We start from the raw sequence: 20,367 nt of genomic DNA on the forward strand, positions 1-20,367 counted from the left end.
GAGGCCAAGGTGGGTGGATCACCTGAGGTCAGGAGTTGGAGACTAACCTGGCCAACATGACAAAACTCCGTCTCTACCAAAAATACAAAAAAAAATTAGAAGGACGTGGTGGCATATCCCTGTAATTCCAGCTACTTGGGAGGCTGAGGCACGAGAATCTCTTGAACCCAAGAGGCAGAGGTTGCAGTGAGTTGAGACTGTGCCATTGCACTCCAGCCTGGGCAATACAGCGAGACACTGTCTCAAAAAAAAATAAAAATAAAAAAAGAAATCAAATACATTTGCACATTTAAAAATTCGGGAGGCTGAGGCAGGAGAATTGCTTGAACCCTGGAGGTGGAGGTTGCAGTGAGCCGAGATCGCGCCACTGCACTCCAGCCTGGGCAATACAGCGAGACTCCATCTCAAAAAAAAAAAAAAAAAAAAAAAACAGAAAAAGAATTGGTCCAATTGCTTCTTGACCTTTTAGCTAAGACCAAGTGTAGTATCTGCTCTTATCAGTTCTACGAAAAAAAAAAAAAAATTGGTTCATTCATTATCAAAAAGTAATCTTTAAACCTGAAAACTATAACTACTTTTTACATTTTAAAGAAAAATGTACATTTATTTCAGCCTTAAAATACTATTGTCAAATAATGTTGAAATATTTTAATTTTTTTATTAGAGAAACAGATTCTATTCACTTATATGTTAAAATCATCTAGCAAATTAGTGTTTATAGCAGTACAGCCATTTTTAATACTCTCAGCATTTATGACACAATTCTCAGAGGATTGAAAAGTGCGCTCTTCCTTTATTTCTTTCAAGTTCAAGGCTATTTCTCTCTGGAATTTGAAGTGGCCATTATGTACATATTAACCAAAGGCAGTTTGTTTATGGTTCTATAATACCAAGTATGCTAACTAATAAAATTAGACAGAAATAAGAGGCAAACATATTTTTAGCAAATAGGCAATTTTTTTTGCACTGCACAGATTTTTAAAAACATGATATTAGCAACTTTTTAGCATACTGATGACCACTGCATTGTCAAAGTTTAGAAGATGCTTGGCATTCTTCAAGCAATGCTTCAGTAATGAACTTTCTGAAATATTGATCCACTTAAAACAAGAAAAAGCTATTAGTGATTAAAAGGACTTTGACTCTATTGAAGTCTAAGTAACTGCTCATTTACTGGTAAGGCATGTTGATTTTCAACTCAACCATTAGTGGAAATATTTTCAATGCAGGTTACCCAAGGACCCTGGAAGGGACCCTGAATAAAGGCTATTATGAGTAAATTTGCCTACATTTATGGTTTCCCTGGCAGTTTTGAGTTTACAACCAACTTATTAATAGCCCATAAGCAAATAAACTCAAGGTCCCAGCTTGGAAGGTACTTTGGGAGCACGTGGAGGAGAAGGAAGAAAGGAAGAGGCTGTGATCAGCAGGAACACTTCGGGTGTCTGAGTCAGTTTCCTCTATTTCCTCTCACAGCTTGGTTTTCTAAAAAATTCTGCCAGCAATTTTATTAAACAGAAGTTGATGGGAGGGAGAAAGCAATTGGTTTTAAAAATTTAGCACCTCTGTGAAGTTAAAAGACCCTTGGGCATTTAGAATTTGTTCAGTTGGACTGCTTTCTTCTGGATACCAAGCCAAGATGCATGGAACTGGAGTTAGGTCGTTGTGGAGCAGGAAGGACCCTGGCAGGCCTTGGGGAAGGGATGAGATGGGACAAGTTAGAGCAGTGAGATTATAGAACATGGGGCACAGGGCACCTGGGGAGAAAAACACAGAATGAAGGCTAGATGCAGAAAGGATCATAGACACTCTAGCTTTGACACATCACAGGCACCAAAAAGGAGGAGGAAGTAGTCTTTCTTCTCTTACTCACTGCTTTGTCTGGTTCCCTGTTCTGGGGACCATAACCCAATCTAGTGTAACAGGTACAGGTATGCCTTGGAGATACTGAGAGCTCTGCTCCAGACAATAAAGCAAGTCACATAACTTTATTGCTTTCCCAGTGCATATAAAAGTTACATTTATACTGTAGCCTATTAAGTATGCAATAGCACTGTGTCTAAAAAACAATGTACATACCCTAATTAAAGAATACTTTGACAGGGCACAGTGGCTCACACCTGTAATCCCAGTACTCTGAGAGGCCCAAGCGGGAAGATCGCTTGAGCCCAGGAGTTTGAGACCAGTCTGGGCAACACAGTGAGACCCTGGATCTACAAAAACTTAAAAAATTTAGCTAGGTACTGTGGTGAGAGCCTGTAGTCCCAGCTACTTGAGAGGCTGAGGTGGGAGGATGGCTTGAGCCTGGGAGGCAGAGGTTGCAGTGAGCAGAGATGACACCACGGCACTCCAACCTGGGTGACAGAGCCAGACTCTGTCTCAACAACAACAATGAACCAACCAAAAAAACTTTACTGCTAAAAAAAATGCTAACAGTAATCTGAGTCTTCACAGACTCATAATCTTTTTGCTGTCAGAGGGTCTTGTCTTGATGTTGATGACTGCTGACTGATCAGGGTGGTGGTTGCTGAATGTTACAGTGGCTGTGCCAATTTCCTCAAATAACAGTGAAGTCTGCTGCATTGATCGACTTTTCCTTTCATAAATGATTTCTCTGCGGCATGCAATGCTGTTTAATAGTGCTTCACCCACAGTACAACTTCTTTCAAAATTAGAACCAATCCTCTCAAATCCTGCTGCTCCTTTATCAACACAGTTTATGTTATACTCTAAATTGTTTGTTGTTATTTCAACAATGTTCATAGCATCTCCACCAGCAGTAGTTTTCATTTCAGGAAACCACTTTCTTTGCTCAGCCATAAGAAGCAACTTCTGATCTGCTCAAGTTTGATCATGAGACAGCAGCAATTCAGCCCCATCTTCAGGCTCCACTTCTAATTCTAGTTCTCTTGCTATTTCCGTCACATCTGCAGTGACGTGTTCCATTCAAGTCTTGAACCTCTTGGTCATCCATGAGGGTTGGAATCAAATTCTTCCAAACTCCTGTTCATGTTGATATTTTGACTTCCCATGAATCACAAATGTTCTTAACGGCATCTAGAATGGTAAATTCTTTCCAGAAGCTTTTCAATTTACTTTGCCCAGATCCATCTGAGGAATCACTGTCTATGGCAACTACGGCCTTAAGAAATGTGTTTCTTAAATAATAAAACTTGGGAGCCAAAATGACTCCTTGATCCATGGGCTGGATCAAGAATGGATGTTGTATTAGCAGGTGTGAAAGCAACTTTAATCTTGTACGTGTCCATCAGACCTCTTGGGTGACCAGGTGCATTGTCAATGAGCAGTAATATTTTCAAAGGAAACTTTTTTTCTGAGTCTCAACAGTGGGCTTACAATATTCAGTCAATCACACTGTAAACAGATGTGCTGTCAACCAGGCTTTGTTGTTCCATTTATAGAGCACAGGCAAAGTAGATTTAGCACAATTCTTAAGGGCCCTAGGATTTTCAGAATGGTAAATAAGCATTGGTTTCAACTTAAAGTCACCAGCAGCATTAGCCCCTAATGAGAGAGTCGGCCTGTCCTTCGAAGCTTGGAAGCCAGGCACTGACTTCTCCTATCTAACTAGGAAAGTCGCAGATGGCATCTTCTTTCAATACAAGGCTGTTTCATCTACATTGAATATCTGTTGTTTAGTGTAGCCATCTTCATCAATGATCTTAGCTAGATCTTCTGGATAACTTGCTGCAGCTTCTACATCAGCACTAGCTGCTTTGCCTTGCTCTTTAAAGTTATGGAGATGGCATCTTTCCTTAAACCTCATGAACCCACCTCTGCTAGCTTTCAGCTTTTCTTATTTTATTTTATTTTATTTTTTTGAGGTGGAGTCTTGCTCTGTCGCCCAGGCTGGAGTGCAGTGGCACGATCTCGGCTCACTGCAAGCTCCGCCTCCTGGGTTCACACCATTCTCCTGGCTCAGCCTCCCAAGTAGCTGGGACTATAGGCGCCTGCCTCCATGCCTGGCTAATTTTTTGTATTTTTAGTGGAGATGGGGTTTCACCATGTTAGCCAGGATGTTCTTGATCTCCTGACCTCGTGATCTACCCACCTTGGCCTCCCAAAGTGCTGGGATTACAGGCATGAGCCTCCATGCCTGGCCTTACTTCCAACTTTTCTTCTGCAGCTTTCTCACCTCGCTCAGCCTTCACAGAATTGAAGAGAATTAGGACTTTGCTCTGACTAGGCTTTGGCTTATGCGAATGTTGTGACTGCTTTGATTTTCTATCCAGATCACTCAAACTTTCTCCATATCAGCAATAAGGCTGTTTTGCTTTCTTATCATTTATGTGTTCACTGGAGTAGCATTTACTTCCTTCAAGAACTTTTCCTTTGCATTCACTACTTGGTTAACAGGCACAAGAGGTCTAGCTTGTGGCCTAGCTCAGCTTTTGACGTGTCTTCCTCTCAAAGCTCAATCATTTCTAGCTTTTGACTTAAAGTGAGAGACATATTATTCTTTCTTTCACTTGAGCTGTTAGAGGCCAATGTAGGATTATTAATTGTCCTAATTTCAATATTGCTGAGTCTCAGGGACTAGGGAGGCCCAAGGAGAGGGAGAGAGATGTGGGAACAGCCAGTTGGTAGAGCTGTCAGAACACACAGAACATATAGCGATTGAATTTGCTGCCTTCTGTGGGTGCAGTTCTTGGTGCCCCAAAGCAATTATAATAGCAACATCGAAGATCCCTGAACACAGATCACCATAACTACATCGTAATGTTGAAATTTTGAATTGTTGCCAGAATTACTAAAATGTGACACAGAAACAGGCAGTGAGAGCACATGTTCTCGCAGGGTTGCTACCGACTTTCAATTTGTAAAAACTGCGGTATCTGCGAAGCACAGTGAAGTGAGATGCAGTAAAAGGAGGTATTTCTGTGCTATAATCAGTCATGAATTAGACAGGGTTTTCTGGATTCACTTGAGAATCTAGCATTGGGGTGATATGTGTATAAGGAAATATAGTCTCAGTTGTAAACAACCACTTTACAAATGAGTATGTGGAGCACAACCCGTTTATCATTTGAGGATTATGCAGGTGAGACTGTCCTTACCAAAGTCATCTTTTGACTCCTCTGGGAATGATTCTTTTGGGTACGTGTCCTTCAGGGCCCTAAGTCTACTTGCTGCTTGTCTATTGACCATGTTTTCTTATTGAATGCCTATAAAAGTTAAGTGATGAATAAAAAGAGAAGGATGCATTTAAACCAGTTCTGCTATTTGGAAATTCTGAGTAAATCCTTAGTTTGGTGAAGAGTGATATATCTCAAAAAGGCAGTTTTTGTTTAAACGGTGCATTTTCTTTCTCCATTTTTCCCTCTGATCCCCAATGCCATGACTAGTTACGTTATGAAAAGCCCTTCAGTTGCTTGAAGAGAAGGGTGCTTATGGGATCTGCACAGATTTTTGAAATAAATGGCGAGGTAATTGCATCAACTTTCCTTCTTTCCTTGGTCCTTTTTTTGTAGGTTTCTGAGCTTCCTTTGGGGGCTTCATGAAAGCTGCATGTCTAACGAATGTAGCACAAAATAGTAGGGTCTAATAAAGCCAATGTTGTAAAAGCTAATGTGTGTGCTTATTTCTATTTTCCAGGCACATACTGCATGCGTAACCAGGGGCAGTACCTTCCTCATGGATTCCAGCACTACAGTTTTGTGCCATCTGCATCCCTTCAGACCTTTACAGGTAAGTTCTATGATCAAATCATGGTAATGAAATGATTCTTCTCAACCTTGGTTGCTCATCGGAATCACCTGGGAAGCTTTAAAAACTACCGATGCCTGTGTCACAACCCCAGGGCTATTGATTCAGTTGATTTGAGAAATGGCCTGGGTGTTGAGATTTTTAAAAAATCTCCCCAGGAGCTTTTAATGTGCAGGAAAGGTTAACAATCATTGCTTAGACTGAATACATTTTATATAGAAATAAACTAACTTATATATGATTTAAAATTCCATTTAGGTCGATAAATATTTATTGAGTGACTGCTCTATATAAGGCATGAAGACAAACTCCTGACACAGTCCGTACCAACAAGTAGCCAAAACCTAATGCAAACAAGAGTAGGCTAGTGCAAGAGGAGGGGCAGGCAGGTACACAGAGGCTGTGTTCTGTACAAAACACTGTAGAGGCCAGGTGCAGTGGCTCACACCTGTAGTCCCAGCACTTTGGGAGACTGAGGCTGGTGGATTACTTGAGGTCAGCAGTTTGAGACCAGCTTGGCCAACATGGTGAAACCCCATCTCTACTAAAATTACAAAAATTAGCCAGGCGTGGTGGGGGGTGCCTGCAATCCCAGCTATCTCGGGAGGCTGAGGCATGAGAATTGCTTGAACCCTAGGAGGCAGAGGTTGCAACGAGTGAGATCACACCCCTGCACCCCAGCTTGAGCGACAGAGTGAGACTCTGTCTCAAAAACAAACAAACAAAAAAACACTGTAGAAGGTAATCTTTTCTTCCTCCAGACTCAAGGAATTTTGTATAAGGCTTCAAAGAAAGTAGAATTCTATTTGGTTGGAGATGTATTTGGTTCGATTTTAGGAGGTCCTAAAATATATCAGAGGTAATGGCATTTGAAATGGACTTGAAGGGACTGAAAAGGCTTCCGTAGGTGGAGACTGAGGAGAACCTTCCAGGCAGAGGCAGAAGAAAGGCACGTGGCTGGAAAACGGGGTCTTGTGTGAGGTTTGCTGCTGTGTTGGGTATGTTTTCTGAGTAATGGATGAAAAGCTTTGGGATCATATTAGGGTAGCACAGGGCAGGTCAGCTGGTACCTGAGTTGGCTCCAGGTAGTCATTAGGGGTTTGAACACTTGAAATAATATTAATATAACTGGAGCAGTTATTGAGTAGGGAGAAACAGCAGGACTAGAGGCAGGAAGACCAGAAGGAGTATGTTATGGTTGAAGTCAGAAGTATTGAGGTCAAGCGGCCGGACCTGGTGGCTCATGCCTGTAATCCCAGCACTTTGGGAGGCCAACGCAGGCAGATTACTTGAGGTCAGGAGTTCAAGACCAGCTTGGCCAACATGGTGAAACCCCGTCTCTACTAAAAATACAAAAATTAGTTGGGTGTGATGGCTCACGTCTGTATTCCCAGCTCCTGGGGAGGTTGAGGCAGGAGAATTGCTTGAACCCGGGAGGCAGAGGTTGCAGTGAGCCAAGACTGTACCACTGTACTCCAGGCTGGGTGACAGAGCAAGACTCCACCTCAAAAAAAAAAAAAAACCCCGACTATTATTGAGTGCAAGTGAAGGAAGTAATGGAAGTCTGAACTGGAGCACTGCAGGGGAAAGGAAGAAACTCCTGACTATAAGAAGAATGATAGAAGTAGAATTAGCAGGACTTGTCCATTGATAGGGTAGAGGAAGCAAAAACTGACTTGGATGTTTCTTATTAGAATTATGAAGAACGTTGATGGTGCCATTAACAGAAATCATTAAACTGATTGAGGAACGGTTTATAAAGGGAAGGTGAATCTGATTTTGGATATGTTGAAAACAAACATCCAATGGAACTAAAATTTTTATTCAAATATTCCTCATTGTAATTGAATTCTAATTGGATTCTTTTATTTTGTAGAGATAGAGTCTCGCTATGTTGCCTAGGCTGGCCTTGAACTCTTGGGCTCAAGCAATCCTCCTGCCTGGGCCTCCCAAAGTGCCAGAATAACAGGCATGAGTCATCGTGCTGGGTTGAATTCTAATGGAATTCTTAAAGCAGGGCCCTGATTTGTTTGACACGGTGGTTCTCAACAAAGGGGTATTCTGCCTTTCAGGGAACATATGGCCATGTCTGGAGACATTTTGGGCTGCCACAACTTGGGGAAGAACAACTAGTGGGTAGAGGCCAGGGATGCTGCTAAACATTCTACAATGCACAGGACAGTCCGCCATAACAAAGAATTATCCAGTCCAAAGTGTCAGTAGCCTTGAGGTTGGGAAACCCTGCTTTAACATAATCTAATAGTTCAAATTTCAGGAATTGTTAGGCCTGTTAATATTTGGGAGTGAGACAGTGCCACCTAGTGGCCAAATGTAATATTTATCCTAGTTCTCTGTTGAACACCAAAGACGAGAGAAAAAATTCAGAAAGCACAGAGATGAAGAGATGAAGAACATCCTTTCATGGGAGAACTATCTAGGGTTTACAGAAGTAGGTGTGATGGGGAGGTCTGGTGTACACTCTAGAAGCATCCTGGAATTAGAAAGTGCTCTTTAAGCTGGACACGGTGGCTTACGCCTGTAATCCCAGCACTTTGGGAGGCTGAGGTGGGTGGATCACTTGAGGTCAGGAGTTCGAGACCAGCCTGGCCAACACAGCGAAACCCCGTCTCTACAAAAAATATAAAAATTAGCTGGGCGTGGTGTTGCGTGCCTGTAATCCCAGCTACTTGGGAGGCTGAGATAGGAGAATCGCTGGAACCTGGAAGACGGAGGTTGCGGAGGTTGCAGTGAGCCAAGATCGTGGCATTGCACTGAAGCCTGGGTGACAGCAAGACTCCATTTAAAAAAAAGAAAGAAAGAAAAAAGTGCTCTTTGTTTATAAGAGATCTCATAATAGAAGTCAATATGGAAACAATACTTTACTGGATTCCATATAAAATGCATTCTATTTCATTAAGAGTGCCTATATTGTACTACTGTTACTGAATACATTAAAAAACAGAATCTAATAATTCTGCTGAATAATTGAAATAGTTATTGCTTGAGGATGTAACCTATGGCATTTTGTTTTATTAAGAAATAAAGATTGAAAAGATTTTTAAAGTTATGAAAAAATAGAACAAAGAGCATTAGAAACTTCTACTTTGCTTCAAGAGACAGCATTCTGCATGCCTCAAATATTACTTCTCTAGTAGGTTGTGAGCTCCCTGAGGGTAGGGACTGTGACTTATTCATATCTTTATATCTGCCTCAGTATCTAGCACAGCATCTCATACAGAGTAGACATACAAATGATTTCTCGAGTGAATGAATTTATTTTTATGCTGGAAATTCTTGCCTTGAAGTGAAGAAAGTTTCAAGCTTTTCTAAGCAGTTACTATCTGTTCACACAAATACAATGCCAGCTGGGGGTGCTTGGCACAGACAGCACCAGAGATTCGAGCACAGGGAATTGATAACAGACACCTGCAATTCATTTCCCTGGACAGCCTAGAGCAAACTGTGCTATCATGAGCGTTCCCAGGGCAGTGTTTGGACTGGTGTGTGGGTGGTATACTCCTGCAGAATATAAGATTAGGCTCTCTTATAATAGACATAATAATAGAAGATTCATTCATCCAGCAAATATTTATTGAATGTCTACTTTGTGCTAGGTACTCTTCTAGGCATTAGGGATATCACAGTGAACTTAAGTCTAAAAATTCCTTAAGAGGCAGGGTTTGAACTGGTGATTAGAATAAAGATGCATATTCCCCTTTCCCCCAACTTTTCCACTTAGCAGAATATTTTCTACATAGAAAATGCAATTTGACTAATGATCTCAAAGCATTTCAAAGCGATTAAAGACCTCTCCTTCCAAAACCACTGCTCTGCTGGGGCAAGTGACAAAAACAACACTCTCCCATCATTTCCTCTCCTTGTTTGTATCTCTTCCTTCCTCCTACACTTTCAGACTTTTGGGGAGAGGGGTAGGAGCGCGTGAGGTGTATTTTATGGGTCAATGATGACTCTTGCACATGTTGTAAGTGGCAGTTGAAGCTAGTAATTTTTAAAGTGACCCTGCAGAGGGTTTCTTTCTGATTGGCTTATTAACAATCCTTTAGTCCTAGTGTCTAGGGATATGCAAAGTCAGAAAAAAACCAGTCACCACCCAAAATAAAATGGTGCAGACAAGCTGGTAAGGCCATGTTTTGGCCACAAAATAAGTGCACTGTGCAATATCAAGTGTTTCAGTGAGTTTTTGGACTCTCAAGCACATTTTGACACCTTATTATGTGGCTCAGTACACCCAGAATATGCAAATCAAAAGTGTCTGTCTGCATACGTGAGTTGTATGGCATGATCTCCTAATGCTAAGTGGAAGCTGATTTAGTGAATTCACCAAAACCACTGCTATACATGTAATCGTTGAAAGGCGATGGTGACCTCCCCACCTTTCTCCTTGGCATTGTTTGGCGAGTTAGTTACATCCTAAGGTCACTACTGCCTAACTGCTCTCAGCCCAGGCATATTGCTCCTAATTGCTCCTAGTATGACCTAAACATCCCTAACACAACAGGGGGCAGGGGAGCATGCTGGTTTTTTCCCAAAGCAGTGGATGGCAACTGTGTGACATCTTTGGTTCATCTATATTATCTTCTCACATCTCTGTTGGACTCTTTAGAAGGCACGGCCCTACCTTTCTCCCTCAGCTGAGACTGCAAGAATCCCTAGCTGACTTGTTCAAAGCACTCCTTGCCACAGGTCCAGCAGCGTGGGAACTTACTCAACTTCAGTTGTTTGGAAACCACCAAGTCTGGCTTGTTCTCATTCCCCCTCCACAGTCCGCTCTGTTACACAGCAGGCACCCAGACATTCTTAAAGTTCATCACTCTCCACCACACTCCGAGAAGAGCATGAATACACAGTCGTGCTTTCCATGGAGGAAAAGGCAGAAAATATGTCAAGTCCTTTACTGGTGAGAGATCCGTAGCGACTGCCACTGGGCCGGACAGACATGGGCGGTGGGATCTGATGGTGCCACTGAGCTGGAAAATGGACCAAATAATGTGTTATGATCAAAGGAATGCAGTCCAGCAGGTACTCTGCAGAGGCACATTCGGTTCTCACCCCGATGCTCCCTGCAGATTCTTGGTAAAGCATGTAACTATATCTGGGTCTGAAATGCCTCATCTGTAGAAGAGAACAATAAAGCCTTCCCTGCCAGGAATAAGGAAACTGTGCTGGCAATGTCTTAAGCCTCTAATTCCAAAATCTGTGATTCTAATTCAGTAAGATATTAGAATCCTACAAGTGAGAGATTAGAATTCCTCTAAGATGGGGCCAGGCACAGTGGCTCATGCCTGTAATCCCAGCACTTTGGGAGGCCAAGGCGGGCACATCACTTGAGCTCAGGAGTTCAAGACCAGGCTGGCCAACATGGTGAAACCCAGTTTCTACTAAATACAAAAATGAGCTGGACATGGTGGCGTACACCTCTAATCCCAGCTACTCAGGAAGCTGAGGCATGAGAATCACTTGAACCCAGGAGGTGGCGGTTGCAGTGAGCCAAGATCACGCCAAGGCATGCCACTTCACCTGGGTGATAGAGTGAGACTCCATCTCAAAAAAAAAAAAAGAATTCTGTAAGATGGAAGAGTGAGTGACTAGGGTGATTTCTCAAGCTTATCCCCTTCCACCAGCCTACCATGAAGGCCTGTTAGGGGCAGTGTACAGAGGGTTGTAGGCTCTCAAAGAGGGCACCTCAAAAGATAGAGATAAGAAAGCTGCAGAAATGAAAGCCAAACAATGGGTTTGACCCTGCGCAGTGCCTACCTCACACCCTAATCACCCCAATCAGCCATTACCTACCTACCCATCTCCCTAATCAGGTTCTATTACAGCAAGAAGACTGAAAAGTAATTTAGGTACAATCAACCATGGTTCAGGGACAAAAGATAATTTATTAGAGTTTCTATGTTCACCAAGTGCTGCTGTGTTTAGCAGACATGACTTTAAGGTTTGAATATGGCCTGAGTGAGATACCCATCCAAACTTCATAGTCTCTGCCGTGGTTCCTGATTCAGAAATTACCAGGCAATCTTCTGATTAGGTTTCTGGGTACTTTGATGTGGAGAAGCGCGTTCCCTACGTGGGGAACTCTCAGGCTGTGGGTCCTGGAAAGCTGTGCCCCTTTCTAGCATTCCGATTTAGAAATTGGTCCTTTGTTGATTTCACCATCTTGATTCAGTTTTTCAGTCTACATACCTCTGAGTGAATTCAGAAAAATAAAAATCTGGGGGACCAAACCTACAGCAGCTTCACTAAAGAGCAGGCACTCAGTAAGGCCTGATCTTGCACAGTATCTCCTCCCAGCCCCTCCATCTCTTAGCCCTTCCCTGCTCTCTCTGACATCGTAACTGGACTACTGCAGTTCCCAGGATTAGGAAGTGAGAGAAGAGAGAGGGGAGCCCTATGTGTCCCCATTCCTCAGAAAGGCAGGAAGTGTGGTGGCGGGGAAGGGAACTGATTCCAGCCCAGGTCCTCCACGCCTTCTCCATCCTAGGTCCCAGCTGAGGAAACAGCACTGCCTATTGTTGGTGCTATGGAAGCAGGACAGGAACTAAAGGGAGAGGAGAGCCAGGACAAAGTGACCTGGAAACTCAGCCACTGGAGGGCAGGATTGGCACAAGAGTCATCTGTTTCGGGGCTTATTGGTAGGGAGTTTCTCAGTTGGAGACCTACTGCCTTCTGACTTGGTGAAGACTGGGAAATGGTTAAGGACTTAGCCTTGATTAAGGAATCTATCACTATTGGCCTCTTTCTCCCCCGATTTTTTCCAGGGAAAAGCACATTAGTGTCTGCTTCCTTCACAGTTTAATTTCTTCTCAAGTCCTAGGATAAGGGAAAATAACCAGAAAATTGTATATTTTCTCCAAAAACTAGACCTAGGGAAAATGGCAGGCTGAAGCCCCTCCTGCATGGTACTAAACAAAGGGAATACCTGCTGTGTACTCACAAATAGCAGAGATGCCTATCAGGCAATAGACAGAGCTACTCTTATTTATTATGTTGGTTAATCAGGTTAAGCCAGTTTTGAATGTGAGACTTTCTAATCAATTATGGTTTTTAAAAAAAGGATTAAAAAAAAGAAACACTCTTTTGGGTTAAGAAATAGGTCTCCAAAAATACCAGTTAATGTCAAAAAGTGAAGGATTGACTACACAAATACATAAATAAAAATTTATTTCTTGGATCCTTTTGAAAATTGGAAATGTGGTTCAAAGAAACAATGCAAAGGCCTAGATTGGCTTCCTAGCTGTAGTCACCAACCTCTCGAGCCTTCCACTAAATATATAACACAGCCAGTTCAAGTGTGGGGGAGCGCCCCAGAAGACGTGCTCCAGCTCAGTCTAAAAGGTTGAGTGGAAACTCACAGGGAGGGCGGGGCGGGCTGTTCCAGGTGGTGGGACAGCCTGTACAATGTTGTTACTCTCATGTAATCTTCAGCCTTAGATGAAGGGAACTACAATTATAATAATCTCATGGGTCTGGGAGATTCAAGGGTATCACTGTGGGTCCCGCCTTTGGAAGAGAGAGGGGATCCTATGTGTCATTCTACAAATGTCACTTGATATTATTATTATTAGGACAGCTCTCTATTATTAGAGAAGTCTGATTGGGGGATTGGAGCAATACACATTTGTTAAATGAATAAATGAAAGGAGTATCAAAAATTCTGCTGGGGGATCACAGGTAGTGGGAAGTTCCAGTGGGTGGCCCGCAGTAGCAAGGAGATGGCAAGAAAACATTGGATGTTCAGAAGCACAAGCACTTGCAAACTCTGGACTAGCTGTAATTCCTGGTATTAGAGGCCCTCTTTTGGAAGAAGGTTAAGCTCATAGTAAAATGTAAAAGTAATGCCCTGAGGTAACCAGGATGAGATGACTTTTAAAATCTATCTCTTAAACACTAAAATATAGTATAGCCTACCCAATTCATTTATGGAAGCATACTCCATCTATCTTTATTTTATTTATTTATTTAGAAGCAGAGTCTTGCTCTGTTACCCAGGCTGGAGTGCAGTGGTGCAATCTCGGGTCACTGCAACTTTTGCCTCCTGGGTTCAAGCGATTCTCCTGCCTCAGTCACCTGAGTAGCTGGGATTACAGGCATGTGCCACCATGCCTGGCTAATTTTTGTATTTTTAGTAGAGGTGGGGTTTCACCATGTTGACTAGGCTGGTCTTGAACTCCTGACCTCAGGTGATCTGCCTGCCTCGGCCTCCCGAAGTGCTGGGATTACAGGCGTGAGCTACCTTGCCTGGCCCACTTATCTTTAAAGAAAGATTTTTAAGCTATCAGTTGCATGCAGATGTTCAACTGACAGCATTACACTTACCGTATATATCCAGCCTGGCAGTGCATGACACGATGCCGGCTTCGTTCTTGGCTGACAACGTGTACCATCCAGCATCTGATTTCTTGGCTGGCTGAATGAGAAGGCAGGCATACCCTGTTGTGTCCTGGTGCATACTGGAGAAAAAGAGAATATACCTATATTTTATTTGGGGGCAGAAGTGCCTTTGTCAAATTTAGGGTTCCAGGAAGAAGGGGGAACTCAGCTTAAGGCAAACATCAAGACAAATTTGAAGGTGGAAGATGTCACAGAAGAGCAGCAGTGAGCTTCATCATACTAGGAGGAGGGGGCAGCTGGGGCTGAGACCTGCTCTTGCCCTCCCCACTGCTGCAAGTCCACTGAAGTTGCACTCCCCACCAGCAGAACCCCCACTTTTCACAACCAAGTTCAGAAAGCTCTCTTTTCCAAACAAGGTTGGACATTGCATCAATTATTTTGTTAGGATGCTCTGGGAAAGCAGGACAAAATAGAGCCAGGGGGTGGATGAACTGGCAGCATAGATGGCATTTCCTAATGTAACCAGCCGGGCTCATGCAGCATCCAGCTTCATGAGGTTTAGGAGGAAACCAGCCTGCTGTTTCCTTCTGTTTTTCTCCACATCAATAGTTTTTCACCTTGACTGCATATTGGAATCCCAGGCCATATCCTAGGTAATTCCATCAGAATCAAAGGCTGGGATCCAAGCATTAGGATTTTTGGAAACACCCCAGAGATTCCAATATGCAGCCATGGATCAAAAAACATCGGGCCACATGTTCCCTACACCCCTTGTTGGCCTGGCCCTCTTATCATTCATAGTTCCAACCTCTCCTATGGGGCTGTCACAGCTCATTTGCACGGTAGGGACAATAGCAACAGCTTCCTGAGCTCAAAGGATGAATAAGTGTTTACCTTTCATTGAAAGTTATTATGTCTAAGAATTTATAAAGTAATAAGAATAAATCAATTAATAACAAGTACAACAAGAATAAAGTAATGAAATATCCACCACGATTTCACTAATTTAACACATTGGCTACCTTCACCTTCTGATTAGTTAATTAATTAATCCATTCATTCTTCGATATATTTCTTTAGTAAACACTTACTGGATACTACGTTGGGGAAAATGCTGGGTGCTGTTGCCTTGGGTGCTGAGGGTGTAAAGATGAACAGGACAAAAATTCCTTCTCTTTTTTTGAGACAGAGTCTTGCTCTGTTGCCCAGGCTGGAATGCAGCGGCATAATCTTGGCTCACTGCACCCTCCACCTCCCGGGTTCAAGAGACTCTTGTGCCTCAACTTTCCAAGTAGCTGGGATTACAGATGCCCACCACCATGCCTGCCTAATTTTTTGTTGTTTTTAGTAGAAATGGAGTTTCACCGTGTTAGCCAGGCTGGTCTGGAACTCCTGACCTCAGGTGGTCCACCCGCCTTGGCCTCCCAAAGTGCTGGGATTATGGATGTGAGCCACCATACCTAGCCAAAAAAATTCCTTCTCTAGAAGGATCCCTAAGTTTAATGGAAAATAAATAAATACAAGATAAATAAGTAGAAATAAAGATAAATAGAATGCAAATGCTAGAGTAATGCTGTGGGAAAGATGCCTGGAGAAGACAGAGGGGAAAAGGTTATTCTGGGAAGCCGCAGTCATCAAGGAGGAAGCATGAAGATACTGGATGTTCAGAAGCACAAGCATATGTGAGGTTAGACTCACAGAAAAATGTAACACTGTATAAAGACCTGAGATGACTAAAATGAGATTACTTTAACAATCTATTTCTCAAGCACTGAAATATAATGCAGCCAATTCAAGGGTGGGAAAACTTCCCAGAAGATGTGCTCCGGCTCAGTCTCAAAGGTTGAGTGGAAACTCACAGGGAGGGTGGGATGTGGCTGTTCCAGGTAGTGGAACAGCCTGCACAAAGGCGTGGTGGTGTGGGAGGGAGCATGGCATGTTCTTTACAGCTGGGGTTGGAGTGCACACTGGGTACTGGCCAGTGGGGGGACTGGGAAGAAGGCAGGGGAGAGAGTCACGTGCACCATGGTAAAGGGATGGGACCCTTCCTCTCAGATTATGGGAAACTAATGATGTATTTTAAGCAGGAGCTGATATGATCAGTTTGTATTCTTTTTTTTTTTTTTTTTTCTGAGATGAAGTCTCACTCTGTAGCCCAGGCTGGAGTGCAGTGGTGTGATCTCAGCTCAGTGCAACCTCTGCCTCCCAGGTTCAAGTAATTCTCCTGCCTCAGCCTCCCAAGTAGCTGGGATTACAGGCACGTGTCACCATGCCTTGCTAATTTTTGTATTTTTAGCAGACACAGAGTTTTGCCATTTTGGCCAGGCTGCTCTCTAACTACTGACCTCAGGTGATCCACCTGCCTTGGCCTCCCAAAGTGCTGGCATTACAGGCGTAAGCCACTGCACCCTGTCAGTCTGCATTCTTAAAAGATCATCTTCACAGTGGTGAGGAGGTGTATTGAATAGGGCTTGAGCCCGGCCGCAGAGAGACACATTAGCATGCTATTGCTGTAGTTTAGTGAGGTGAGGCAATAGCAGTGGAAATTCATGCATTTGTTCATAAATCCTTCATCTTACATACTACGCTACTAGGTGAAAGGCATTGGGTGTTGTGATGAGTCAGGACATATGAAAACAAAGGAGACGCGGTCTCGTCCCTCAAGATGCTCACAGTCTAGTTGTGGGAGAGAGAATGAAAGCATCAATACTAACAATTGTGACTATGTGCAAGAGTTGCTGGTAGAAGAACATCAACTCAGTCCTGGACCAAGTAGGGGAGGAAGCAGGGGCGCTGCTCTTCCTTAGACAGATGATGTTTGAGGTGAGTGTTAAGGGATAACAGACATTGGAGAGGTGGGCTGCAGCGTGTGGGTAGGGGAGAAGGCGAAGAGAATTCCCAAAGAAGGAATGTCCTGAGCAGAGGCATATAGGTGAGAGAAGTAAGGGACATGAAAACCGTAAATACTTACAGCACAGTTATAATCATGGTGATATACAGGCAGTTCCTGACTTAGGATGCTTGCATTCCATATGCTCCTCAATTTATGATGGGGTTACATCCAGATAAGTCCATCGTAAGTTGAGGAGCAACTCTCTCTCTCTCTCTCTCTCTCTCTCTCTCTCTCTGTGTGTGTGTATGTGTGTGTGTGTGTGCGTGCGTGCATTTATTTAGGACCATTCAGATGTTCCTAGGTGTGTGGTTTTCAGAAGCTAATCACTATGACTTTAAAGTATCAAAATATCCTATTCTTTTTTTCTTTTGAGACTGAGTTTTGCTTATCCCCAAGTTGGAGTACAATGGCATGATCATGGCTCACTGCAGCCTTCAAGTCCTGAGCTCAAGCAATCCTCCCTCCTCAGCCTCCTGAGTAGCTGGGGCTACAGGTGTGTGCCACCATGCCTAGCCAATTAATTTTTTTTAGAGATGGGGTCTTGCTATGTTGCCCAGGCTGGTCTTGAACTCCTGGTCTCAAGCAATCCTCCTGCCTTGGCCTCCCAAAGTGTTGGGATTACAGGCATGAGCCACTGTGCCCAGCCAGAATGTCCTATGCTTACATTAAAATGACAGGCATCTTTTCATTAAAGGCAGGGGGAAGACAAATGGGCAGTGAATGGGCAGCGGTCTCTGAGTCTTAGGCTTTCCCCACCGCAGCATCTCAGTCACTCCTCCTCCCTCCCCTGCCACTGCCTTCCCCAGAAAGTGGTGACTAAACCGAGCTGGTCCTCAGAGTCCAGGGCTGAGCAATCACCCAGCCCAGCAGTCAGCCTCGACTGGGAATGAGCTTTCCAGACACTGATTTTGTTTTTGTCCAATAAAAACATATTTAAAATTGTAGACCCTCAGTTTACTTAGTGTATATAGTTTAATCTAGTTTAACATGTTGCATTGTTAGATTGGAGCGTTAACCCAAGACTATTCTCTGTTCTTGCTTAAGTTTTACTGGAGAAAAATACACACCCCCAAACCCCCAACACACACAATACGCACACATATTTTAGATGACAAAATTCTTTAAACCCAACAGCTACAACATCCTCTGGGGCAATTTCAGTTTACTGTGGAGAAATAATTTTCAGTAGAAAGTTTTGTATGGAAGCTACCTTTACTTACTTGTCCCCTTATAGGATAAAACCAAAATGGCAAATAAATTGCCATTTCCCTAAGTTGGTTAGGGAAGATTTTTTTTTGAGACAGCGTTTTGCTCTGTCGCCCAGGCTGGAGTGCAGTGGCTCAATCTCAGCTCACTGTGAACTCCGCCTCCCAGGTTCTCGCCATTCTCCCGCCTCAGCCTCCCGAGTAGCTGGGACTACAGGCGCCCACCACTACACCTGGCTAATTTTTTGTATTTTTAGTAGAGACGGGGTTTCACTGTGTTAGCCAGGATGGTCTCGAGCTGACCTCATGATCCACCCTCCTTGGCCTCCCAAAGTGCTGGGATTACAAGCGTGAGCCACAGCACCTGGCCTGGTTAGGGAAGATTAAGCAAGGTACCCAGTTTAAGAAACTGGGTCCTTAAGCTTACCTTAAAAACAACCATTTAGTGATGGATGGAAAAGGAGTATAACTGCCTTGATGTTTTATTTTGTTTTAGTTTTTTTACTTCAAAGAGCTTTTCTAGGTCCTAATATAAATGAAGACATGGGACAAAAAAATGTGCAAAATCTGTACCTGATCCTCTCTCTGGTGAAAGGGATGGTCTCATTGTCTTTCTTCCAGTAGAACACAGGTGGGGGCATGCCTATCACGCGGCACTCCAGTCTCACGGGGTGGCCTTCGGGAACACCGCAGTTCTGTAGTTTCTCCAGGATCACTGGTGCTTTCTTCACCTCTTTGGCTGAGCAAGAGAAGGGTCATTCTTTTTCTCTTTTTTTTTTTTTGGAGTCTTGCTCTGTCACCCAGGCTGGAGTGCAGTGGTGCAATCTCAGCTCACTGTAACCTCTGCCCGCGTCCCTTCCCCACTGGGTTCAGGTGATTCTCCAACCTCAGCCTCCCCAGTAGCTGGGACTACAGGTGTGCACCACCATGCCTGGCTATTTTTTGTCATTTTAAGAGAGATGGGGTTTCACCATGTTAGCCAGGCTGATCTCGATCTCCTGACCTCAGGTGATCCACCTGCCTTGTGGTGGGATTACAGGCGTGAATCACTGTGCCTGGTGGAGAAGGGTCATTCTTATTTGAATAGTAAGTACTTTGAGGTTTATGCCTCACACTCATCACAGTTCTGGAATTTAGCACAGCGGGCATGCACCCACCTTACCTCCTGGTCAGAACACTCCTCGTGTCTCTTAGTGAGGATCGCTGCCTTGATAAGAGATTCATAAATGGTTTAAAAAACTAAAAGAAATGGGGCAACCATCTCTGCACATCCCAAGAGAGGCAATACTTGAGGATCTGGGTCATACACACAGGATGCAAATGCCAGGAATGGTGGAATTAAAGGAATTTCTTTTATATCTCAACAGTAGATTTTGAGAAACCATATATTCTATTTACTAAAACAGATTTTGGGGGGGGAGGAGTTTTATTTTGTAGAAGACATAATAGTTTTTCCACAAAAATCTGACACCTACAGAATAATACTATTTAAAACACACACACACAAGACTGTGCTTCCCAAGGAGGCTTTTAGAGATTTGGCCAGGACAAATTTAGGTAAAGGTACCTCATGTCTTAGGGTTCCAAAGTCAATATTTTTAGCAAAATAGTGGAATAAAGGTAAAAGCCTGAAATCAATGTATTCTTGCAGAATGAGTTTTTCCTATTTTATTGGTGAGAAGAAATTAAAAGTGAGGAAAGAAAAAAGATACACAGGGAAAACTGCCACTAGCCTAGAGCGAGGATTAGCATGCTGAAGGCACCCTGATTTCTTCTTCTTTTTTCTTCTTTTTTTTTTGAGAAGGAGTCTTGCTCTGTTACCCAGGCTGGAGTGCAGTGGTGCAGTCTTGGCTGACTGCAACCTCCCCCTCCCAGGTTCAAGTGATTTCTCCCACCTCAGCCTCCTTAGTAGCTGGGATTACAGGTGTGCACCACCACACCCAGCTAATTTTTGTATTTGTAGTAGAGATGGGGTTCCGCCATGCTGACCAGGCTGGTCTTGAACTCCTAAACTCAGGTGATCCGCCTGCCTCAGCCTTCCAAAATGCTGGGATTACAGGCGTGAGCCACCGTGCCCCACACCCTGATTTTCTTAAAGGGTCACACCGAGAGCAGGAGGAAGCCCAGTAGCAGAATTCCTGCATTCTGAAATTTACTTCTGGTTGGACTACTGCTCTGCAAGGCTGG

The 20,367-nt window shown here is 43.5% G+C and overlaps 1 protein-coding gene across 4 annotated transcripts in view; it reads right to left on the reverse strand.

Moving 5' to 3' along the window:
- Positions 1-8,982: 8,982 nt before the first annotated feature.
- MYPN (myopalladin) overlaps positions 8,983-20,367 on the reverse strand; it is a 103,870-nt gene continuing 92,485 nt past the window's right edge. For all 4 annotated transcript variants that reach the window (XM_033208751.1, XM_033208753.1, XM_033208755.1 and 1 more), the window contains 3 exons: positions 18,754-18,919; positions 14,068-14,201; positions 8,983-10,715 (listed from right to left, as the gene is read on the reverse strand). In XM_033208751.1, coding sequence (XP_033064642.1) covers positions 10,546-10,715; positions 14,068-14,201; positions 18,754-18,919 — 470 coding nt within the window. In that variant the 3' untranslated portion in view covers positions 8,983-10,545. The remainder of the gene's footprint in view (positions 10,716-14,067; positions 14,202-18,753; positions 18,920-20,367) is intronic.

Source organism: Trachypithecus francoisi, unplaced genomic scaffold, assembly GCF_009764315.1.
Source record: "Trachypithecus francoisi isolate TF-2019V2 unplaced genomic scaffold, Tfra_2.0 Lachesis_group9, whole genome shotgun sequence".
Classification (NCBI taxonomy): Eukaryota; Metazoa; Chordata; class Mammalia; order Primates; family Cercopithecidae; genus Trachypithecus; species Trachypithecus francoisi.